At 42.3% G+C, this 24,929-nt stretch overlaps 1 protein-coding gene across 1 annotated transcript in view; it reads left to right on the plus strand.

Moving 5' to 3' along the window:
- Window positions 1–24,692, plus strand: part of eml5 (EMAP like 5) — a 40,474-nt gene extending 15,782 nt beyond the window's left edge. The window contains exons 5-45 of the mRNA XM_070841920.1: window positions 1,618–1,803; window positions 2,357–2,492; window positions 2,699–2,722; window positions 3,142–3,343; window positions 3,749–3,886; window positions 4,017–4,273; window positions 4,435–4,647; window positions 4,749–4,916; window positions 6,420–6,526; window positions 6,621–6,739; window positions 6,890–7,076; window positions 7,252–7,357; window positions 7,801–7,894; window positions 9,682–9,782; window positions 9,877–10,070; window positions 10,334–10,445; window positions 10,614–10,741; window positions 12,173–12,314; window positions 12,408–12,560; window positions 13,341–13,472; window positions 13,598–13,686; window positions 15,914–16,090; window positions 16,206–16,407; window positions 16,494–16,620; window positions 16,885–16,899; window positions 17,642–17,650; window positions 18,466–18,544; window positions 18,823–18,952; window positions 19,084–19,182; window positions 19,602–19,622; window positions 19,957–20,130; window positions 20,224–20,432; window positions 20,694–20,851; window positions 21,011–21,125; window positions 21,221–21,409; window positions 21,836–22,008; window positions 22,219–22,381; window positions 22,484–22,587; window positions 22,689–22,842; window positions 23,339–23,439; window positions 23,528–24,692. Coding sequence (XP_070698021.1) covers window positions 1,618–1,803; window positions 2,357–2,492; window positions 2,699–2,722; window positions 3,142–3,343; window positions 3,749–3,886; window positions 4,017–4,273; window positions 4,435–4,647; window positions 4,749–4,916; window positions 6,420–6,526; window positions 6,621–6,739; window positions 6,890–7,076; window positions 7,252–7,357; window positions 7,801–7,894; window positions 9,682–9,782; window positions 9,877–10,070; window positions 10,334–10,445; window positions 10,614–10,741; window positions 12,173–12,314; window positions 12,408–12,560; window positions 13,341–13,472; window positions 13,598–13,686; window positions 15,914–16,090; window positions 16,206–16,407; window positions 16,494–16,620; window positions 16,885–16,899; window positions 17,642–17,650; window positions 18,466–18,544; window positions 18,823–18,952; window positions 19,084–19,182; window positions 19,602–19,622; window positions 19,957–20,130; window positions 20,224–20,432; window positions 20,694–20,851; window positions 21,011–21,125; window positions 21,221–21,409; window positions 21,836–22,008; window positions 22,219–22,381; window positions 22,484–22,587; window positions 22,689–22,842; window positions 23,339–23,439; window positions 23,528–23,564 — 5,424 coding nt within the window. The 3' untranslated portion in view covers window positions 23,565–24,692. The remainder of the gene's footprint in view (window positions 1–1,617; window positions 1,804–2,356; window positions 2,493–2,698; window positions 2,723–3,141; window positions 3,344–3,748; window positions 3,887–4,016; window positions 4,274–4,434; window positions 4,648–4,748; window positions 4,917–6,419; window positions 6,527–6,620; window positions 6,740–6,889; window positions 7,077–7,251; window positions 7,358–7,800; window positions 7,895–9,681; window positions 9,783–9,876; window positions 10,071–10,333; window positions 10,446–10,613; window positions 10,742–12,172; window positions 12,315–12,407; window positions 12,561–13,340; window positions 13,473–13,597; window positions 13,687–15,913; window positions 16,091–16,205; window positions 16,408–16,493; window positions 16,621–16,884; window positions 16,900–17,641; window positions 17,651–18,465; window positions 18,545–18,822; window positions 18,953–19,083; window positions 19,183–19,601; window positions 19,623–19,956; window positions 20,131–20,223; window positions 20,433–20,693; window positions 20,852–21,010; window positions 21,126–21,220; window positions 21,410–21,835; window positions 22,009–22,218; window positions 22,382–22,483; window positions 22,588–22,688; window positions 22,843–23,338; window positions 23,440–23,527) is intronic.
- The last annotated feature ends 237 nt before the right edge of the window (window positions 24,693–24,929 follow it).

Genomic DNA, 24,929 nt, shown 5'->3' on the forward strand with positions numbered 1-24,929 from the left:
TTTAGGGTAGTCTGTCGGGGGGGTTATTGTGAGTGAGATGAGAGGGGTGAGGGATGATGCAGCGCAGTAGATGATGAGTTACAACCCTCTCTGTGTTAATTGCATTTAAAAGGTTTTCCTTGGGTTTCAGTGATGAGCTAATGACAAAGCACTAATCCTGGGTTAAGAGGAACAGCCTCCAATATGCAAGGAGTTCTCTGGAGTATGTTAAGGAAAATAAAAGTGTTATTTAGAGAAAGCAACACTGTTACCCGGGCCCTGATTTAACTCAAAGCAGTCTCATTTTCTAGCACATTCCCACTCTCCACTGTGTTCTCCCTCTTCCTCTGTGCCTTTCTCCTCTGCTCCTGGCCTCATCATAAACCCTTCCAGCATCTCGTCTCCTCTCAGTAATTCAGCAGCGAAGGGATTAGCCGACGCCCGTGTCTCGCTGCCTTATCAGTTGCGGGCAGGGAGGGCTGTGCAGTCACGCCGCATCCATCCCCGCTGCCTCCGCAACAGGCTTGGCCCAAAAACCCCCACCCACCCCCATCTCAGCCAACCCTTAGACAGACCCAGCACTTGACACACTTCCACCTGCATATACACCTTCCCAGATTACACAGGCCTATGATCTTCACTGCTTAACCTTCAGCCTCAGCCCCTCACGTAAGCTCACGCTCGTGCAAATACTCAGAGCTCAGTTAGGAGCTCAGGATAAGGAGAGACCTGTCCTGTTAAAATGCGAACAAGCCTCAGATCTATGATGTCAGGGCTGTATCTGAGGCTGTGATACCTGTCTCTGATAATCGATCCCTCCTGTTAGCACGCAGCAGCCCTATCAGTCAGGAGGATAGCTGTTAGTGAGGGTGTGATGGACTGTCACTATCAAGGAGCTCATTTATTCATTGTGTGAGTGTCAATCAAGCCTCTGCAGATCCGTTCTTGTGTGGTCAAAAGCAGCTGTCTTTTCTGAGCAAAATCTGCTTCAAGGTTAAGATAGTTTTTAAAGATTTTTTTTTTTTTGCAATATACCAGATTTCAAGTAATGCGCAGGAACATTCTCCCTCAGGTAGACCAGAAAAAGGGGCTGTCACTCTGTCATTTCCCTGCTACTTGCCGCTGATGAGTGTGTCTCCGTTTCACGAGCCGATGGCTGTGTCTCAGCATTCAAGACGCCCTCCTGGAGCTCTCTCCCTGTGATCTCATCTCCATGCAGACAGAGCGTCTCTCTTTCGCTCTCTCCCCCTACTGTTTGATGGATTTAGCCCTCAGACGAGGCCATGCCTGTGCATCCCGATGACCTTGTTCATAAATAATGAGCCTGTGTGTATGCGTGCATGTGTCTGTGCATGCTGATCAGGTGGTTACAACACTGACCCCCAGCAAGAGTTCCCAGTATCACATGAAGAGGAGGGGGAGCATTTACATTTGACTTTGCTTTCCTTCAAGGTCTGAATGTGTGTGTGTTTTTAATGGAGCTGCTCTGTGTGTGGCTGTCAAACCATAAATGACTTGATGGTTTTCACTCTGTTGTATCCAAATGTTCCATAATTGTCCATTTGCTCTTTCAGGACAGGATTATAGGGGGGATTATTAGCCACCACGCTCTTTCACTCCTCCTGTTTGTGTTTGCAGTTTTGGAGCTTATGCGGTAATGCTCTCACACCCAAACGTGGTGTTTTTGGCAAAACGGGGGATCTCCAAACCATCCTCTGCCTTGCCTGCGCCAAGGACGAGGTCACATATTCAGGTGCCTTGAATGGTGACATCTATGTGTGGAAAGGAATCAACCTGATGAGGACGGTGCAAGGAGCTCATGGGGTGAGTTTATATAATCAGCATTTTCATTTTGCATAACCACCCTGCTACAACATATACAAAAAATGACAGTGAAAGCATCTAGTAAACTTAACTAGGGTCAAAGCGCAGAGCAAAGAGGGCTTCGTTTGATTCTGCTCAGTAGAAAAGGATCAGCCTTTTGCTCCACAGGATTAAATGATATCTATTGGATCAACAGCTGGGTGAGGGGATGGGTGGATGGGGGAAGGGATAATAACTACAGTACATGTTCATTCCTGCTTTTTGTACCACCAAATGTCTCACTGAGGGTTTAACAAGGTACCTTCATGTGTATAGAGAAAATCTTAGCCAAAGGAGACAATATCAGTAGAGCTTTACAGCAATAAGAAAAAACACCTCCTGTTGCTTTGCTCTGTGCTATCTTGAGGCCACAGTAGCAGGTTTGTAATTTTAAAAGCCATGTTAAACAAATGCCTGGCTGAGCAGCAGCACTATGCGGTCTGCAGCTGCGGCTGGTTCTGTCGTTGCTCATTTGTTGTGCAGATCCTCACTGACAGCCTGTTATTTCCTCCAGTCAGGGATTTTCAGCATGAATGTCTGTGAAGAGGGCTTTGCCACCGGGGGCCGGGACGGCTGCGTCCGGCTGTGGGATCTCAACTTCAAACCAATTACTGTCATTGATCTCAGGGAAACGGACCAAGGATATAAAGGTGATGTCAAACTGCCTTGTTTTTCCTTTAATCTGATTACAGAAAGGTTGAAGGCCAAATTGTGGTCTCCTAGAGCACTGGAAGAAAAATTATAAATCTATTAAAAAAAAAACACCCTTTAAACCATTTCTGTTCTCCTTACTAACATTCTCTCTCTTCTTTTCTATTTCCTCCATCTCTTGTATTTGTAATCTTGGACCTAACAGTAGCTAGAGGTGAAAATAGCCGAGGTGGGTAATGTGCAGGCGGAGTTAGTAACCATGTCAGTCTGTTTGTAGCAGTCCCCATATTGTTCTGCTGTTCCTCTTGTTGTTAGTAAGTCTAAGCTCTGTTGCAGTTTTACGCCGTATACAGATGTTATGTTCACATATGTATACAGCATATGCTTCCTCCATCCTTTTCTCGCTGTATTACCTGGAGTCAGTCGCAGATCGGCTTGACAACATGTGCTGTCATTGTATCTTCCTGTTAAAATCTCCATCCTAGCGAGCCTGCAGATGGCTATTTACACCTCCTGTCTTTATGATCCCTGTCGTGTCTCTTATAATGACTGTATAAGCATCGGCAAATGTCTGTCTGCTTTCATGTTTGCATGCTTTTTCAGGGTTTTTTTTCTGGATTTTTAAGCATATGCATGTGTTTTTGACAGGGTTGTCTGTGCGCAGCGTGTGCTGGCGGGGTGATCACATCCTGGTGGGCACACAAGACAGTGAGATCTTCGAGGTGGTGGTCCACGACCGCAACAAGCCCTTCCTCATCATGCAGGGTCACTGTGAGGGCGAGCTGTGGGCTCTAGCTGTCCACCCCACCAAGCCTCTAGCCATGACAGGAAGTGATGATCGCTCAGTGAGGTGAAGCTTCAACCTTGGTTCAATTCCAGGAATATCTTTTAAATTCAGTTTCTAAGCTGTGTAAAAGAACAATTATTGACAACTGTGTTGGGACAAAAACCTTTTTCCGTGAATATGATGAATTATTCAAAATCACTGTTTTCAGTATCATCACTCGAGTACATGTAGTAATATATTAACATAGTTCAAGGAACTTTTTAGCACACTCTCTCTTTTCCGGTCTTCCTGGGCTAACAGTGTTGCACAATGCATTTTGTATACAATAATGATGCAGTTGCGACTGTCAGTATGCAGCCATAAACCCAATACATTGCAGGACAGATGCCACAAACATCGTTGGCATGACTCTATGTAATCTCATCACTGGTTTGCCTCTTCATTTGTCCTGCTCCTCTGTGTCTAAAGGATATGGAGCCTCATAGATCATGCTCTGATAGCTCGTTGTAACATGGAGGAGCCTATTCGCTGTGCGGCCGTGAGCACTGATGGCATTCACCTGGCGCTGGGGATGAAGGATGGCTCCTTCACTGTTCTCAGAGTCAGGTGGGTACACAATTCAAAGTTCAAATAGGACATTTTGATGCTCTGAGAATGGTGGCTATGATGAAGAGCTTAATCATTCTGTGTCCTGCCCAGCTCCTCGTTCAAAATACATTTCTCTGTTTCGCTCCAGAGATATGACAGAGGTGGTCCACATCAAGGACAGGAAGGAGGCCATCCATGAGTTGAAGTATTCCCCCGATGGGGCCCACTTGGCCGTTGGCTCTAACGACAACTCAGTGGACATCTATGGTGTGGTGCAGAGGTACAAGAAAGTGGGCGAGTGCATCGGCTCCAACAGCTTCATCACACACATGGACTGGTCCACGGACAGCAAATACCTGCAGACCAATGATGGTAGCGGCAGGAGAGTCTTCTACAGGATGCCAAGTAAGTCCACGCTCCTGAGCGACTTTCAACCATTAGCTACTACAACCATTTGAAATATGTTCTCTGTAAAACACTGCATTTGAAAAGTCAAAAAGCAATGTTTGATATAATAGTGTCACAGAACTTCTTTGTGAGATAAAATATTTCTGTCTTCTATTGAGGTGCGAAGGAGGTGACTAACAGGGAGGAGCTGAAGCTGGTACAGTGGGCTTCATGGACGTGTGTGTTGGGCGCTGAGGTTAATGGAATATGGCCCAAGTACTCGGACATCAATGACATCAACTCTGTGGATGCCAACTTCAACAATCAAGTCTTAGTAACAGCCGATGACTATGGATTAGTAAAACTTTTACGATATCCATGTATTAAAAAAGGTAAAGAAGACCAGCTTTGTTTAATTCTTTGGGAGCATTAAGTACAGAAGCTCTGATATTATTATTCACTGTCTTGCTTACATGTTTCCTCTTGATTGTAGGTGCAAAATTTAAGAAGTATTTAGGTCATTCAGCCCACATAACCAATGTCAGATGGTCACATGACTACCAGTGGGTCATAACTATTGGTGGTGCTGATCACTCAGTGTTCCAGTGGAAGTTTGTTCCAGAAAGGAAGTCTAAAGAAGCTCTACATATAGCGCCACAAGGTGAGACGATACCACAGCCACAGCCACTGTTTAACCATAATGTGGGAAAATGTTTTCTCAAAAAAGAGGATTTACATTTGACCTTCTAATCAATCCAATTTGTAATATTACAGTGTTACATTTTAATTTATGTCTGTGTGCAGAGCAGTGACTTGCATTACTGATATTACTTATTTCGCAAAATCAGTGACTCCTGCCAACAAGACATTATCGAATCAGGCTAAGTGGGGAACCCTGATGGAAATTTTGATGACTACTCAATCTCCCACTGAAATATTGCAGAACAGAGTGTGCTGCAAAAATCCTTTAGAGGAACAGTGTTTTCTGGGAAACGCACTTGTTTGCTTTCTTAGACGACACCACTTTCATGTTTGTGCATTAACTATGGAGTCGAAGCCAGGAGAACTCGCCTAGTTCTCTCAGTATCCAAATCTATTTACCAGCACCTTTATATTAATATTATCATTATATTTTGTTTGTTTAATTCAGTAACTTCTTGTCCAGCACATAACCTCCCAAATTTCTGTTTTTACACTTCAGCTTTTGTATGGATTAAACCAACTGAGATATAATTAGTTAATTAGTGTGTTTTAGAGGTGCTGGTAGAGGAATTTTGTTAACTCTGGACAGAGCCAGGATAGGTGTTTCTCCCTGTTTCCTGCATTTATGCTAAGCTAAGCTAACCAGATGCTGGCTGCAGCCACATATTTCCCTCACAGACAGGTATCAAGTTTCTCTATCTCTAGTCTAACTCTCAGCAAAAAAAGCAGATAAGTGTTTTTCCCAAAATGTCAAACTAAAAAAGCAGAGAAAGCAAATACCATAAACATATTTCCTGAAATGTATCATTTGTAAAGTAAGACTATTTCCACTGTAATTGTGGTAATGTCAACCCATTTAAAGAAATAATATGTCACAGTACATTTGTTAGTTACCTGTTAGGGGTTGCGTAATGCAGCCTCATGAAACACCAGAGAACAATACACTACATTTTCCGTTCCCGTACTTTTCTTAGTGAGCTGCTATTTCCATAAAGCTCTGCAAAGGAACGGCCATCACATTAATTAAGACAAATCCAATAAAAGTGAATGAAGCTTGGAAAGTATAATTGCATTGTCATTCCCCAGTCATATTTCTTCCAGAGACAGAGCGCAGCTGTGCTGTCCGAAATTAAAGCACATACTAACTGCCTTTCCTTTTAATTCTCCTAATGGATCTTGTGAGTAGCCGCCCTTAGCTGCCAGTTCTGCTTATTGCCTTGTCTTGGCGCGGCTTTACTGTGCTGCATCAGCATTTTTATACATTTGTCTTGAGCGATGTCACTGTGAATCACGACTGCCTGATAAGTAGGAGATGTCAAAGTATTATTACGTGCCCTCACCCTCACTTCTACTGAAACATGGTGCGTTATTTTACTTGTGTGTGTGCAATGGGATATTTGTCTGATTTAGGGACAGTCAGGGGTTTTACTGCCGATGTGTGATGCAGCCTTGTTTCTTGCAGAGACCTTGGCTGACTCTAACAGTGAAGAGTCAGACTCTGATCAGTCAGACGTACCTGAGATGGACTCAGAAATCGAGCAGGAGACGCAGCTCACGTATCGTCGACAGGTTTGTGATCATATCAGAGACAATTCGCAAACATGTCTTCCTGAAAATCATATTTGTCAACAGAGATGATACACTCTTTTCTAAATTTGTCCAGGTTTATAAAGAAGATCTACCTCAGCTCAAAGAGCAGTGCAAAGAGAAGCATCGAGCAACTGCCATGAAGAAGAGAGAGCGAGCACCGGGGAGCGGGGTGAAGCTGCACTTCATTCATGGGTAGGCTTACTGTGTAGCATCATAAAAGAGAAACTCTGGAAAAGCCGATATTGTAAGATGAATTTAAAGTGGCCACGCTTTTCCACATTGGAGATGTCTCACTTTTTTCTCCAGACAAATTATACCATTTGTGTTTTTTTTTGTTTGCAGCTACAGGGGTTATGATTGCAGGAGTAACCTGTTCTACACCCAGACCGGGGAGATAGTCTACCATGTAGCTGCCATTGGGGTTGTGTACAACAGACAGCAGAATACCCAACGTTTCTACATGGGCCATGATGATGACATCCTCTGTCTGGCTATCCACCCCCTGAAGGACTTTGTAGCCACAGGCCAGGTAGCTGCCAGAACTTCTAATGTCAAATAAAGTCAAATTAAGTTTAGTGTAGTGTATGGCTGCTCAGATATGAACTGAGAGACAATGTAGATTCTTTAGCATATCAGAATCTCATGATTAAATGGTTTCAGTTGAATAAATTATTTAGATACTTTGAATGTTTTTATCCCTCCAGGTCGGCAGAGATTCCTCCATCCACATATGGGACACAGAAACGTTAAAGCCCATGTCCGTATTGAGGGGTTTCCACCAGCTCGGAGTGTGTGCTGTGGACTTTTCTGGTAACACTCAGTGCTGTTTTTTCAGACTGCTTTTAGTTCTCCTATCCAGACAGATTCAACATAATATACTATTTGTATTCACAAATTCTTCCAGACATCCTGCTTTCACAGGGGAACAAAAACCTTCTTTCACACATAAAAGAAACGGACAAATTCACAAGACACCTAATTTTCAAACAGCACTGAAATCCTATTCCTGCTGTCTTTTAGTTGCAACAGTCTGACAGCATCAAGGTAGAGCTGTTCATCTTTCTTTCTTTAATTGGCCCTAGACAGAGGCAGCTCCGTGATCTGTATGTCAGAGTCAGTGAATCACCTGCCGTAGATCAAACCCGCCAGCCTGCTTTTATGTTACTAACAACGGTCAAACTTCACTGAACCGAAGCAGGAGCTGGCTCTCTCTGTGCTGTACTGATGGGTTTTGGTTTTGGTTTCCTCCTCAGCGGATGGCAAACGGCTGGCCTCAGTGGGCCTGGACGACAATCACACAATTGTGCTGTGGGACTGGAGGAAGGGGGAGAAGCTGTCTGCCATGCGGTTAGTACGGTCATATTAGACTCTTGCAGGTCGGCCTTTCAGCACGCAGCATCCTGAAAGCTTTGACAAACCTTCCTGTTAATTCTAAAGATTGTTTGAGGGCTTTTAGTTTAAATATGGACACTTATGGATGAGGGTTAAATTGAAGCCACTTTGCTGTGCAGGGCTGACAGGGTGATTGATGGAGGAGAGGAAAGACCGGGAATTACCTTTTAGATTACAAGGCTGCTTCACTGCAACACTTAACCCTGCCAGAGTCTTAATGGAGACAATAGGAGTTTGCTCCAGAGCCTGATATGTAGATCCAAAATTAGAGAGAAATAATTGTAATTTACATGCTCCATGGGCTTATCCTGGTGAAAAAAGAGATAAATTAAAAGTAGTAACAGGGAATTAGTGAAAACAATCACACACATACTTTAAGTTTGTCCTGATGGCTCAAATGAATAGCTCCATAAATACTGACCAAGGTAAAAGAGGACTTACTCTTAGAGTGTCCAAGGCGACATAATCCTGAGCTCAAGTGTGACAGACTCACTGCTGGAGTCAGTGATTGCGGTGTACATAGGATGTAAATGATACATGCGACCAGATATGGGGCACACACACCAGACTTGTACAATTGAAGTGGATTACCTTACCTGACCTGCATTATGAATTTCTACAAAGCATGAGAGGTGTTCATTTGTTCAGAACATAAAGTTTTTAACATAATGTTTAAAGATTTTCAGTTTCAAGGTAAAATTATATAACCCAGAAACTAGAAGGAACCAAAAGTATCTAACTGGAAAACATCCGCATCCCAAAATATCTAGTTCTACTTGATGTTCATATTTAGTGTCTACTCCATTGAAATTCCCTCTGGCTAGCTCAGAGCAGTGCATTGCTCTCCTGCATGTTGTGCTTTCGCTGCAGCTCAGGGACAGCTTGGAGCTCCACTAATCTCCTTTGCAGACCCTGGTGGGCAGTGCAGTGAGGCGGGCAGAGGGAAATGGGGCCTGACAGAGCCTAGCATGTGCACCGCAACTGTCTAGTCTTCTGCTGGAGGAGGAGGAGCGGGTGTTACAGGGAGCACAAAGGCCAACGATTAGAGAACTTAAAGTGTCGTAGACAGTCCATTGCATCAGACAGGACGAGCGACTGATCCTTAATGTTCATATTGTGCAAAGCAATATGATCTTGTTTTAGGTCGTAGATCACTGTATCCCAGTTACAATCAATAATTCCCATCCACTGATCCAGTGCAATCTGGATATCCTTTAACCTTCATAATGAAAACAGTAACTAACATGCTTTAAACAATTTAATTTATACATGTGACAAGACAATACAAAATATGAAACTAGCCTCAGTTGCAACATTTTTTAAATGAGGTAATTCAGTTAACAGTTTAGATGTACGTCATTTACTTTTTCTGTTTTGTACCATGTTGATTGAGTACTGATGCTATGTAACACATCACATCTGGGGGGTGGATTATGTCTATTTAAAAACATTTGGATTCTTCAAACATGCAACTCACTTTGATTTTAAACACAAAAAGGGATAGTGAGGCATATTTCTGCATTTCTTTGCCTTTGTTAAAAAAACCTCAGCGTAGCCTGCTCTATGCATCCTGCCCCTAAATTATTATGTACAGCCCCATTAGAGTTTATTTGTCATTCAAATTATGAAAAATACCAAAAGCAAAAGGACCAAAGCATAACAATGTGTGGATGCATAAAATATTGTACCTATTTAATGTATTTCTCCATGCATGTTTGGTGATGTGAATATTGTTTTTTCAGGGGAAGCAAGGACAAGATATTCGTTGTCAAAATAAATCCCTACCTTCCTGACAAGCTCATCACAGCTGGTGTGAAGCATATGAAGTTTTGGCATAAGGCCGGTAAGGGTGTTTTTTATTCAATAGCAGAGACTCTAACAAGCAGAACTCTGGCTCAGCTGTGGCACATCCTACTGCGAGTCTGCTTCTCTTTCAGGTGGTGGTCTAATTGGACGCAAGGGGAACATGGGGAAGACGGAGACCATGATGTGCGCTGTTTATGGTTGGTCGGAGGAGATGGTGTTTTCAGGAACGTGCACAGGCGACATTTGCATCTGGAGGGACATGTTCCTGATGAAGACTGTCAAGGCTCACGACGGCCCTGTATTCAGTGTGCACGCTTTAGAAAAGGTAGCACATGGAAAAAAGGCTATTTCACTGACCAGTTCATCACATTAAACTGTGTGGTTATGTAAAGACCTATTTTTGTTTTAATTGTTGTTGTTTCATGATACTATTGCACTGGAATAAAATAAGTGATGCACATTGGATTTTCTTTCTTTTTATTGTTTTATTATATATAGGATGTAATATTAAATTGGCTTTGAGATTGACATTTTCAACAAACAAGAGATCATTGCAGCGTTAAATGTGCCAATATATTGTCCCTTTAGGGATTTGTGACTGGAGGAAAAGATGGCATCGTTGCTCTGTGGGACGACACCTTTGAGAGATGCCTCAAGACCTACGCCATCAAGAGAGCAGTCCTAGCTCCAGGCTCTAAAGGTAAAAAGGTCATCCTCTTCTCAATTGCCCCCAAATTATGTCATACAGCTACCACATACAAATCCACTTAAAGCATTTAGTGCTTTTAGCTGGATTGAAGATTTCACCCTGGTGTTGTGGCTCAAGCTACGTTCTCTGACTTCATGCTGTAATTCATCAACTCCACAGGATTGCTGTTGGAGGACAACCCCTCCATACGTGCCATATCTCTGGGCCATGGACACATCCTGGTGGGGACCAAGAACGGAGAGATCTTGGAGGTGGACAAGAGTGGCCCCATCACTCTGCTGGTCCAGGTAAGATACCGATAAAAAAATAACCCCTAAACCTGTCAAAAACTAGTAATATATAGCACATCACATAGGGTATTCATGAGGACACTTGAGCTGGTGGGATGAGCTGTCGGTAAGCAGATGCGTACTAAGTTAGCAAAGATTTAAAAGGTTGAAGGTGCACCAAGTGACATGTCTGACATGACAGTTAGCATTTTATCTGACTTGTTTTTTGTCAGTGCCATTTTTATTGCCTGGGCAGGAAAGTTGTGGAAGTTAGTGGTGTGTCGCAAAGTTGAAGCATCCTTTAACACACCAACAACAAGGTGACATAATGTTGATGTGATAGATTATTTAGTTTCAGGCCAGTGCGGTTTGATTTTCAGTGTAAAATGAATGGAAAGCAGTGGCTGTCTGGATGGAAGGAAATTTATGTAAGAATTTATGTTTTGCAGAGAAGATGTTTGGTGTCAAAGATATGGGGTGGGAGGACTGATGTCTGACTGATGTTCCTCTCCCTGTATCTTAGAGATGTGCCTCAAGGTTTGCGTAAAAGTGATATCTACCTCCAGAGGCACTGAAAAAAGAAATTTGGAAAAGGAGTAGATGCATATCCATTGCAACAATTGCCCTTCAGTGTTATTATAGCACCACTACTGTCTATTTTTACACAGCAATACAGAATCACCAAGGAGGTGGCTATAAATGACAATGAATTATTGCTATTCCACGGGAGATTGTTAATTTAGTTAAGTGGTCCTGCAGTGTCTCCCCGGCTCCCCTGATTGTAGGCAGACAGAGCAAATGCTATTGATCGCCCTTTTCGAACGCATTAAATATAAAGGCACATTCTGATGGATGGGATCAACTGATGAGAGAGCCAAAGGTTGCCCTAAGTCAACTGTTCTATAGGTAACTTGTAAGAATTATAATGTGGGACACGTACAGCATGGTTAGTCTGATAGGATAAACGCATTGCTGATGTTTGCAGATGTTGTTGCTCTTCTTTGAAATCTTCAAAAAGAGATATAGTATATATCTCTATAGTAAGAGAACTAATAATTGGAAGCCAATACAAATAGTGAATAAACCTTGTTGAGGTATGTGGACATATATAGTCCTGTAAACTGTATAACTTTAGACATATAGTTACACATTTAAGAGAGTAAAAGACAAAGAAAAAGAGTAAGTGGACATTGACATTTGTTGCTGTGACAAATATGTAGATGAGCACACCCTGGTAAATATGAGTTATTATTTAAATATAGTTACTTAAATTTGAATAACAAACGATCTCATAAAATTATAACAAACTTATGATGATGGGTTGACTCCCATGTAGTTAAGTATTGAATCTATTTTTCAGATTTATATGCTGCAATCTTGGTTAACTATTTTATTAGTTACATGAATTTTATTAGTCACAGATACATTTTCCAATGTTTGTGTCTGCAGGGTCACATGGAGGGTGAAGTGTGGGGCCTGGCCACTCATCCTCATCTCCCTCTCTGTGCCACCGTCAGCGATGACAAAACCCTGCGCATATGGGACCTCTCACCCAGCCACTGCATGCTGGCTGTACGCAAGCTCAGAAAGGGTGAGTCACAGCTCAGACGCTAACGCATGAGTGTATTTTCCGACAGGAAGTACTCTGGTCCCAGGGCTTCAACAAACACATTATTCTCCACAGGCGGTCGTTGCTGCTGCTTCTCCCCTGATGGCAAAGCCTTGGCAGTGGGCCTGAATGATGGCAGCTTCCTCATTGTGAACGCAGACACCCTAGAGGACCTGGTGTCCTTTCACCACCGCAAGGACATCATCTCCGATATTAGATTCTCTCCAGGTTTGTGGTTCACCTCCATGTGTCTGAGAAAATTACAAAAACTACCCTCAAATCCTGTCTGAGAAGTAAGTGGGCCTCTAAAATCTGTGTGCCCCTCAAAGCATCTTAGTGTACGTAGGAAGCTGTGCAGAAGTTCAGCAGGTATACATATTTCACCCCCACTGTGAGTCAGGGAGATACTGCTGCAGGCCTGACCCAAATTAATGGCTTTCTGTAATAGGGCCATACAGAGACAGCAAGAGTGGAATGAAAAACAGTGGGGGCGGACAAAGTGAGAGCAAGAAACTAAACTCTCTTTCTCCTGGACACTTAACCTTGGTCCACAATGCACGGTGTCCTGTTTCTCAACCTAACACCCATGAGTCCTTGAGAGTGTACGTCTTAGAGTAGAAGTCATTGTAGTGACCAGTGTAATGCTCAGCAGGATAGTTTTGCAGTCAGTAACCAAAGTATCGGACAAATGAAATGTTTGACTTGATAAAGGCTCCATAATCCATTGAATAGGCATTTCACTCAGAACCACAAATGGTGACCTACTGGCTGTAATAGAGAAAAAGTCAGGGGACCACCAATCAGTAGGATGCATCCTCTGGGGATCATGATTGTCTGTACAAAATTTCAAGGCAATTCATCCGATAGTTGTTGAGAAATTTCAGTCAGGGCCAGAAGAGTGGACCAACTGACAGAGTGACAGACTGACTCCTCCAGCTTACAATCCTCAACTGTGTTGATCCCTGAAACCGACTGAAACTGACACTCCTTTCTCTTTTGTTTGTTCAGGAGTTGGGAAGTACCTTGCAGTAGCATCAGGAGACACGTTTGTGGATATTTACAATGTAATGAGCAGTAAACGAGTAGGGGTGTGCAAAGGATGTCTCAACTACATTACCCATCTGGACTGGGACAAGAGAGGTAAACATCCTGAAATGATACTATCTCAGTAAATCCTTGCAAACGACTGCAAAAGAACCAATTATGGATTGAAAATGACTCAAAACAGTTAAGCACCATTACCCACTGGGCTTTTTCATTCACAGGAAAACTACTCCAAGTCAACACAGGTGCTAAAGAGCAGTTCTTTTTTGAAGCTCCTCGCGGCAAGAGGCAGACCATCCCGTCTACAGAGGTAAGCAGGGAGAGGAGGCCCAGGAGCAGCCGTAGTTATGATGCTGTTGGCCCACTTTTTTCCTTCGGGATCAGAGGAGGCTCGGGGAAGGGCAGTGAAACATTAACACGGCCCACTTTTCACCAGTATCATTCTAATTTTGGCAGTGAAAGTGGGGTAGTGTTTAGGGTCCCTTTCATACAGCGTGACATTCAGACACCTTGCGAGACACACAGCAGAGGGGAGCGTTAGGAAAATAAGAGTCAGAGATGATAGATGCTGTTAAATTCTGCTACACTGAAGCCTCAGATGACCTCTCCAACTCATCGTGATGCATTCGCTTTCCTCTTTCCCTCCCATTCATTTCGCTGTGCTCACAGGATCATTATTGACAGGCTGAGACAGTGGGTAGAGCCATCTGGTTCCTCTCTTAGCTAGTTTATATCATACACAGCTATATATATATAGCAAACAGACAATTTCTGTTACCCTTGGTGATCTGTTTTCGCCCCATTTTATTCTGAATTTATTTGCTACAGTTGTTATTTAATTTCTCTTGTCACACTTATGTGGACGACACTCAGCTATACTTGTCTGTCAAATGTGGTGATCTCAGCAGACTAACAAAAGGACTGAGAGGGTGGATGTCCCAAAACATTCTCATTTACAATTAAAATAAAACTGAGATTCTTATTATTGACCCTGAGAGTGATCAAAATACCCTTCAGCAGTCTCTAGGACCATTAAAGGAATGGTATATTTTATATATATATATTGGGAAATATGCGTATCTGCTTTCTTGCTGAGTTAGATGATCACTTGGTACCATGTCAGTATGGTAAATATGAAGCCAGAGGCAATGGCTACTTAGCTTAGCTTAGCATGAAGACCAGAAAGAAAGGGAAACGGATTTCTGTTCATATAAAGAAACTTGTGCAATGATGTTTTCCCAGTTACAGTGCTGTGAAAAAGTATTTGCCCCCTTACAGATTTCTTCTGTTTTTGCTTTATTGTCAACAAATTTTAATATCACACAAAGATAACCTGAGTAAATACAAAAAGTTTTTAAATGATGATGAAGGGACAAAAGCTATCCAAACCAACCTGGCCCTATGTGAAAAAGTAATTGCCCCCCTTGTTAAATCATGAATTAACTGTGATTAACTACATGCTTGAAAGCTGAGTTCAATTTCACATGCCACACCCAGGCCTGATTACTGCCAGAGCTGTAGAATCAAGAAATCACTTAAATAGACAACATGAAGTAGGCTGAAAGATCTCAAAATGCAACACATCATGCCCCGATCTAAAGCAATTCAAGAACAGACAAGAAACAAAGTCATTGACATCTATCAGTCTGGAAAGGGTTACAAAGCCATTTCTAAGGCTTTGGGACTCCAGCGAACAACAGTGAGAGCCATTATCCCCGAATGGAGAAAACATGGAGCAGTGGTGAACCTTCCCAGGACTACCGGCCTACCAAAATGACTCCAAGAGTGCATCAACGTCTCATGCAGGAGGTCACAAAAGAACCCCAAACAACATCTAAAGCACTGCAGGCCTCACTCAGTTAAGGTCAGTGTCCATGATTCAACAATAAGAAAGACACTGGGCAAAAATGGCCTCCATGGGAGAGTTCCAAGGAGAAAACCACTGCTGACCAAAAGGAACACAAAGGCACATCTCACACTTGCTAAAAAACATCTTGATGATTCCCCACACTTTTGGGAAAATATTCTGTGGACTGACGGGACAAAAGTGGAACTTTTTGGAAGGTGTGCGTCCCGTTACATCTGGCGTAAAACTAACACAGCATTTGGGAGAAAGAACATCATACCGACAGTCAAACATGGTGGTGGTAGTGTGATGGTCTGGGGCTGCTTTGCTGCTTCAGGACCTGGACAACTTGCCGTAATTGATGGAACCATGAATTCTGCTCTCTACCAGAAGATCCTGAAGGAGAATGTCCGGCCATCAGTTCGTGACCTTAAGCACAAGCGCACAGAGAAATGAATCCATGCTTTTATGCCTTCACGGCTGGATTATGTAATTCATTATCATCTTGCCTCAGCTCGTCCGCAGATGTTTGAAAATGCCGCAGTCCCTCTTTTAATAAAGACAGAGAACACAATACTGCAGTGTTGGCTCTCAAAACTGACTGCCAGCTGATTTCAGAATTTAATACAAAATTGTTTGTCACTATCATGCCACAGAAATTAATCTTTACTTACTGACTCATTTGGCTCAGGTGGAGAAGATCGACTGGAGCACGTGGACGTGTGTCCTGGGAACGTCTGTTGAGGGCATCTGGCCTTTGATCAGTGAGGTCACCGAGGTGACTGCTGCCTGCCTTAGTAACGACAGGAAGGTGCTAGCAACAGGAGATGACTTAGGATACGTCAAGCTCTTCCGATACCCTGTAAAAGTAAGACACAACTCACAATTCTTTGTTTTACCTCTGTCTCGTGGCTTATGTTTAAGATTTATGTAAATGTGATGTTAATTTTAAATGTTAAACAAATGTTGTCCCTCTCCCCCAGGGGAAGTATGCAAAGTTCAAACGATATGTGGCTCACAGCACGCATGTTACCAATGTGCGATGGACCCATGACGACAGCCTCTTGGTGACGGTCGGTGGGAGTGACACGTGCCTCATGATCTGGACCCATGAGCCAGAGGGCCACCGAGAATTCAAACAGTGTGATAGTGAGGAGTCTGACATCGAGAGTGAGGATGATGGAGGTGAGAGATGAGCGTCTTTTTGAGGTTTTTATTCATCAAGTGTTTCTGTTGCTAAAGGGATATCTGTGTCATTCCTCCTTGCCCAGGTTATGACAGTGATGTGACGAGGGAGAACGAGATCAACTACACCATCAAGGCCTTATCCACCAACATGCGACCAATGACGGGTGTGAAACCCCACTTGCAGCTGAAAGAGCCATCAGTGGATGAAAGGTATCCCTCAGTGAAGTTATGACGAAGCTTCGCAGATGCTCAGAAAGATGCTCCCGAGCAGTCAGAAAATAACTTTTTTCGAATTCAAAATAACACCTCTGCGTCGAGATGAAGCCAAACCTGCGTTCTTCAGTCAGCATATCTTTTCTTTTCCTGCTCTGTCCTTGCCTTTTTGAAATAACTCAGCCTTTTCTGCTCTTCTTGTTTCCTTTAATGGCTGTCCATCTGTCATTATCCTGCCTCGTTCTTTTATTCCACTTGAAGACAAGGGGTGGTCAGGTAAGCTCTTGTGTTCGTGTATGTTTATTTTGAACAAAAGTTTAAGCTGTGGGTATGGTTGAAACATGTATACTTACCTAGAAAAAGATAAACAGCTTATCTGAAGCTGTAAGTCCTGTGGCTTTAATCTGTGGGCTACAGTGGGGAGAACGTATCACATGGTGACTGTACCGCCTATTGTTTCCTAAGTTTCCGCAGTAAAAATCCACCAGTTTTCTGTTTTTCCCCTCTTCACAAACAAACTAAGATGCTGTTTTGGATGTTAATTCACTTCATCATGGTGAGCTGCTGTTAAAACTGGCAGAAACAAAATGAAACAACACATCAAACCAGAAGTAATATTCAAAATTCACTCTTCGTAAGATGTCTTCCTTCAAAGTCTTTTTAAGGACGTGCTGTTTATATGGCTCGTCGTGAACAGTGTCTACAAGCATTTAAAATTTTCCATCATCATAGTCCGTCTTTAGATGTATGTGACAGACTTTGGGTGCTCCGGGTTTATTGATATCCAGATATATTTTTTCTTTTTTTTTTTTTTGACAACGACCGCAACAGCTTCTGGGCAACAGTTGTCATGGAAATGGACTTGAGTTGTCATGGTTACATATTAGCGCTTACCTCTGTATTTTATGTCCTCAGTGGCTGAGGTGTGTTTCGTGTGTGTCCTCGGGGCAGCAGTGAATGCTGTAAGAAACTTTTTATTCTAATTCTTGTTTTTTCTTTTGTTACTGCTGTCATGAAGAGGGTCAAGGTAAGCTGCTTCCTTTCTGCTTCTCAGATGATTTTTTTATTACTTTATAGAGTAGCTACATACTCACATCTCACATCATTTAGATGTTTGTAGGTTAAATATGAAGTAAATGGTGTCTTGGTGTCTTTTAGACATCTTTCAGACGTCTTTTAGGTCAGGGTAACAGTTTGTTCATATAGTCTTTGAATTATTAATCATTTTTATCCTAATATAGTGTTTTGAATATGCTCTTCAAAACTCATAGAAACATTTCCCTCTGTTTCTGTTATTTATCTCATCTGATGAGCAGTTCACCCAGAATACAGACACCTGCATTCAGCCACTATTCAGATATATATTCAATTAATGATGTTTTCTAATTTTTTAAAAACGTATTGATGGTCATTAATTAAATGTCATAGTTATATTTCATATGGACAATGACTGTTATTTTTACTGTGGATAATTTACGTAATTTCACTTTCTATTGACATCTTCCCCTTATTCAAACCCTGTCCTTTCTTTGATTTGCTGGCAATACAAACTGTGCACACCTTTGTTATACAAGAAGCCTTGACATTCAAAACATATTGTTTTTGATGTTTTTCTCATTTTCTTTTATAAAAATGTCATCCCACCCCAAAGTCTATACGTCTTTACAGAAAAAAGACTTTCTTCTGCAATAAAACATCTCTTATTTGTGTGCACACATGAACAGATATGGTGGAATATTTTTATTCAACAATGTAATATCATTATAGTCATCATCATTATCATTATCATCAGCATGATAAGCAGCTCTGCGGCGGCCCTCTTATCCCAGCTGTCTGTTTCAGGCCTCCTGTCAGCAGAGCGCTGCCACAGCCGGAGAAGCTGCAGACCAACAATGTTGGCAAAAAGAAGAGACCCATTGAGGTAAGAAGGAGCTCACATCCTCACAACATACGACAAACTAATAGATATGTACAAATGGAGTCTTGTTCGAGCTTCAAAAAATTCAAAATGCTGGTTTCTAATGTGATTATTTCAGCTGTGTGCTCGTACTCTGTCCAGACAGCTTCTCCAGGGACTCTGATGATGCTGTAATCGAATAATAACGGACCATTTCAGCTGGCAACTGGCTCTGAACATCTTAGTTGTCATGGAGTTGACCTTTCTGACTTTCTGGCGGTCTTTTTGTGACTCTCCCACAGGACCTGGTATTGGAGCTGGTGTTTGGTTACCGTGGCAATGACTGCCGCAATAACGTGCACTACCTGAACGAGGGGGCGGACATCATCTACCACACAGCCTCAGTTGGCATCGTGCTGAACTTGACAACCTGTAAGTAGACAGAACAGTCTAGAGGACGCTCTGACTGTGTTTCTATTTACTATCTAAAAAAAGCAAAAATAACATCTATGTATTTCCTCTTGAGTGTGTGTGTGTGTGTGTATATATGTGCTTTCTTACAGCCTGCCAAAGTTTCTATATAGAACACAGTGACGACATTCTGTGCCTGACAATCAATCAACATCCCAAATTCCCCAACGTGGTGGCAACTGGCCAAGTAGGTATGTTTGTGAGAAGTTGACCTCCTGTGTCAGCAGCCGCCTCATTTTTCTTCTCTGTATCCTGTGTTGTGCTTTGTGCAGGGGGAGTATTCTACATGACATCCCCCCTCCTACAAGCTTATCTCTATTATAAAGCAACTAACGTGCAAAATTAACACACAATTAACACATGAATAGTTGTGAGACTGTCACACAGGACACACAAACAACCCTGTGCTGGCAGAAATAGAATTACAGAGAATTTGTGGTAACATAACTCACTTTCTTTTACACATATAGCTTTTACATAAATGTCTGTAAGTTACCGAAACAAATTTGAAGGTAGAAGCTTTTTTGTCTATGCAAGAAACCACTATTGCTCAGAAAGTCACAAAAAATCAGTTCGTTCTGTGAATAAATCAGATTTTCCTTCTTTTCAGGTGATACTGGTGACATGTCAGGTAAGAACATTTCAGAATTAGTCCACATGTAAGACGGGAAACATGATGTTAATACCTATTATATGTTATACCTATTGAGAGAAAATCTGTAAGGTTTCACTCATTACATTCTTTATGTTGCTGCCATCTGGTGGCCATGTGATTTTCACCTCATGCAAACTTGGTTAAATGTACGAATCATGTTTGATCAAGTATTTTTGCTTTGTTATAAATTCTATCACATTCTCGTCTTATCAATATAAGATTTGTTAAATTTCAGTAAGGAAATCCAATTTAAAAAAGCATAAATGATAACAGTAGTTAAATTTAGACAAATGATTATTTTCTCCCTCAGCCACGTCTCCATCTATCCATGTGTGGGACGCCATGACCAAGCAGACGCTGTCGGTGCTACGTTGTTTCCACTCTGGTGGCGTTTGCTCTGTCAGCTTTAGTGCCACAGGAAAACTCCTGCTGTCTGTGGGCCTGGACCCCGAACACACCGTCACCATCTGGAAGTGGCAGGAAGGTAAAACTAACCGGTCGTCCCTTAAAAATTTGACCTGATTTTAGATTTTAGAAATTTCCCACCACAGTTGAGAGATCATTCTTTGTTTTTCAGGTGCCAAAGTGGCCAGCCGGATAGGTCACACCCAGAGGATTTTTGTGGCTGAATTTCGTCCAGACTCTGACACACACTTTGTGTCTGTGGGGATCAAGCATGTGCGGTTCTGGACGTTAGCTGGTCGAGCTTTGCTCAGCAAAAAAGGTGTGCTGAGCTCCATAGATGATGCCCGCATGCAGACCATGTTGTCTGTAGCATTTGGAGCTGTAAGTGACTTCCAACCAATATAACATATACAGTGTTTATTTTTGGTTTTAAGTGTTAATTGAACCTAGAAATCAGTTTTATGAAATCTAAGGGGTTGGTTGCTGTTACTATGTGTCGGTTCTTGAATAATTTGACACAGCTAACATTTAAATTTCATCAATCATTTAAACTGTCTTCTTAAATGTGTTGTGAATTGTTCTTGCATTGCTTGTGCTGCTGTTTTAGGCCACTAGATTAGTGCAGATTTGTTTTCTTTTCAGAATAACTTGACATTTACAGGTACCATAAGTGGGGATGTGTGTGTGTGGAAGGAACACATTCTAGTAAGAATTGTGGCTAAAGCTCATACGGGCCCTGTGTTCACCATGTACACCACACTGAGAGACGGCCTCATTGTCACCGGAGGCAAAGAAAGACCGTAAGTGCTACTTATTACCTTTCTACACTGTATTACATGAATGCACTATGAATGCAATATCAATAAGACTAGATACATCTCAGCTGGAAGTATAGACATATTAATAAAGCTGTGAATTTCATCAGCTGAGGGATGAAAAACACTTGTTTTCCGCCACAGGTCAAAAGAAGGAGGCGCTCTGAAGCTCTGGGACCAGGAGCTGAAACGCTGCAGAGCATTTAGATTAGAAACTGGGCAGATCATAGACTGTGTTCGCTCTGTATGCAGAGGAAAGGTAGGTTACAGATTATATTGCACTCAGTAAAATTATCCAGCTAATTCTCCTCATATCATCTGTATTTTGACACATTTTGCTGGTCGCTGTGTCAGGGTAAAATCCTAGTGGGGACCAGGAATGCTGAGATCATAGAAGTCGGAGAGAAGAACGCAGCGTGCAACATCCTGGTGAACGGACACATGGACGGACCGATCTGGGGCCTGGGCACCCATCCCTCCAGAGACGTGTTTCTGTCTGCGGCAGAGGATGGCACCGTTCGTCTGTGGGACATCCCGGAGAAGGTCGGACACAGTAGCCCCAACCCTACAGAACCCTAGGCCTTTTTCACAGAGGACATTTTCATTTGTCACAGTAGGAAAAACACAGGTGTAAATAATGGATGGATGGCTGGTTTCCATTCAGCTGCTTTAGTTTTTGTGTACTGGCATAGTCCATGCTGGTTTATCATGACTTACTGGGACAGAGCCACCATTAATTTTAGCAGTAACACCTGTGCTGTTCCTACTATGACAAGTCAAAATGTCTGATGTGAAAAAGGCCTATTAAGTCACATCTATCTCTAACTATCTTACTTTTTCTCAGTACTTCCATCTTTCTATCATTCTGTCAAGATGTTCACTGTTGCTTTTATCAAGGGAAATGAACACGATTTACCTCATTCACTAACAAGTATGTGCTGATGTTGCACGGCCTTGTGGGGGAAACAGAAGATGCTGAATAAAGTGAACCTGGGCCACCCAGCGCGCACCATCAGCTACAGTCCTGAAGGAGACATGGTGGCCATCGGTATGAAGAATGGAGAGTTCATCATCCTGCTGGTTGCCTCGCTCAAAATCTGGGGCAAGAAGAGGGACCGGCGCTCTCCTATCCAGGACATCAGGTGATGACAGTTGACAGAGTGTGGCACTTTACACGAAGTACAGTTGGGTTCGCTGATATATGGAAAAAGTGGTATATTGACCTGGAACATATGGGAAATGATCTGTAACTATCTAGGAAAGATTAATATTGTTATGTCAGAATCAGTGTTTGTCTTAAGAGACTGAAATGGGTCAAAGCTGTGTTGTAATTCTGCTCGTCTTTCTCACAGGTTCAGTCCAAATTCCCGTTACTTGGCCGTGGGCTCTACGGAGAGTGCAGTTGACTTCTACGACCTGACGCTCGGCCCACAGCTAAACCGCATCAACTGCTGCAGGGACATCCCCAGCTTCGTGATGCAGATGGACTTCTCTGCTGACAGCGCTTACGTCCAGGTACGGGCTGCGTTGGGGCTCATCAACTTTGCAGTGAGAGGGCATGTTGGGATGGGTTGGTGGCCGGCTGTATGATCCCTAACCTTTGATGCCTTGAAACAGATATCCACAGGTGCTTATAAACGGCTGGTGTATGAGGTGCCGTCTGGGAAGCAGGTCACAGAGCAGTCCCATATTGACAGGATTACCTGGGCCACTTGGACAAGGTGAGAGTCTCTGTGTTCAGACTGACACAGGTATGTTGGAAAGGTAGCGGTGAGCAGCAGAGTCTGAGCCGGAAATGTAATTTCTCCCTCTCTGTACCCAGTGTCCTTGGAGACGAGGTCGTGGGGATCTGGTCCCGTAACACTGACAAAGCAGACGTCACCTGTGCCTGTGTGTCCCACTCAGGCCTTAACATCGTCACAGGCGATGACTTTGGAATGGTAAAGCTGTTTGACTTTCCATGTCCAGAGAAGTTTGTAAGTATGAGTCCTTATTATTATTATTATTATTATAAGTCTGATTTATTATGACAGTAACATTTACACTGTTGCCATATGTCTGATGATAATAATGATTAGTTTCTGCACCTTTCTGAGCTAAGCTGAAATCATAAAGCCACTATGTGTAGAATTAGTGAATTCCTGACTTTGACGCCCTCCAGTGGTGATGTCAAAAAAAGACAAAGCACCATGAATCTGACCCAGGAACAGTGACATGAATGGGCTCACAACAGCACATCTACAGCACCAGTCTATTAACACAATCATATGCCATCTGAATAATTTGATTATTACTATAAAGTTATTTTCAGTTATTGTAATGTACAGCATTTTAATATACTTCACTGTACTGTGTATGTCTGTGGCCTCACATAACCAAACCTAATAACAATTCCACTTGTCAGATCAACCTGTGTACTGTGGTTTGAAAAAGAAAAAGTCACTTGGATGATTTGTGTGTGATCTGTTTTAGGCCAAACACAAACGCTTTCTGGGCCATTCTGCCCACTTGACTAATGTACGCTTCACAAACGGAGATCGCTTCGTCGTTAGTGCCGGCGGAGATGACAGAAGGTACGACTGAGACTCCAAAAAAATTGTTCACAAATGCTATCACAGTCGAATATTAAGCGATGCATCCATTCCTCTATGTCCTCTCCAGCCTCTTTGTGTGGAGGTGTGTCCACGCCCCTCACTGAGGATCACATCTTCACCATCCTGCCTCCCAAAGTCTGGGCGTCTCTCAGCATGGTGGGGAAATATTCAGCGTTTAAAGCAAAAGGAGGAGGACGGACCTGGCAGCTTGTAAATGAGTCAGAGTGGTGATCTGACTTACTGCCTCAAAACTAGGTGCATGCGTATGTGCAAGGCTCATCTTCATCACTGCATCAGTCCTGATTGTGAACACAGACGGAGGGCGTACTGCCCTGCTCTCACGACATCACATCATTATTGAAAAAAACAAACAAACACACAAACATCTGTCTAATACAATACGTGCATATCATTTCAGTGATGGATTATTTTTTTAAGAATGAGCTTAACTGTGTCTCAAATGGCAGTTTTGCCACTTGGCAGGCCTATGAAATTGTGTTACTGACAATGCCATTTTTTAAAACATGTAGCAAACTGAATTAGCCTTAATCTGAGTGTTCAATTTATGAGGGTTTGGATTCTTTTTGTATTCTGTTGGTTTTACTTTTTGGACCATGTAGTCATTTATTTGTTCTATTTTTACTGGTAATTCCAAATCCTGTGGCCTTCCTCCTGAATGTAACATCCACTGTTATGTTCTGGATGTCAGCATGCCAAAGCATACTATGCACTGTACACCTGACCTGGTCACTGTGTTACCCCGATGGTTCATTTATGGTCTGTTTATGTGGTCGTGTCGTTGACTGGTTGACCTCAAACCTCCCTCGGCAGTGTTCCCCCTCATGACATGTTACCGTGTGCATACTTGTTTGAGGATTTGTTTGTGGTCAGTGGGTGTGCATGGCTTACTGGAAGACAATCTGTCTGAACCAAATTCCTCAGAAAACAAAAAGAACAGCTGTAAAATTGATGTTTCAATGCACTGTTGCAATTCTTTCGGTCACTTCTCAGTGTGCTGCTATGATGTACTATTGTTGCATTTTAATGACTGAACGGTGTGACTTTTTTCAACTGTAAGTTAATGTTTTGTGTAATCAGATATATTGCTTAAATGGAATGTTTTATCAGAGAGAAAATATGAAAAGTGCAAAACATTTTGCTCCTTGTATTGACTAACAACAAAAATGTTGCTGCATATTTTGATTTACATTATACCAGTGTAAATATCATTTGTACATATTCTTTTTGTATATTTTTTGTGAGATGTTTCTTAAATACCACTTTAATAAAAAAAATTTAAAAACGGCGACCATGGACTTAAGTTTCAAACTCTGAGTGACATGTATCCATAATAATAATTCAAATACTGTAACGATCAATAAATAAAAACATTTCCTGGCTGCCCTTTCATCAATCAAGAAGTGCATCACATGACTTTAGTAAAATATATACAGGACAGCCATGCTAAC

Source organism: Pempheris klunzingeri, chromosome 13 (genome assembly GCF_042242105.1).
Source record: "Pempheris klunzingeri isolate RE-2024b chromosome 13, fPemKlu1.hap1, whole genome shotgun sequence".
NCBI classification, from domain to species: domain Eukaryota; kingdom Metazoa; phylum Chordata; class Actinopteri; order Acropomatiformes; family Pempheridae; genus Pempheris; species Pempheris klunzingeri.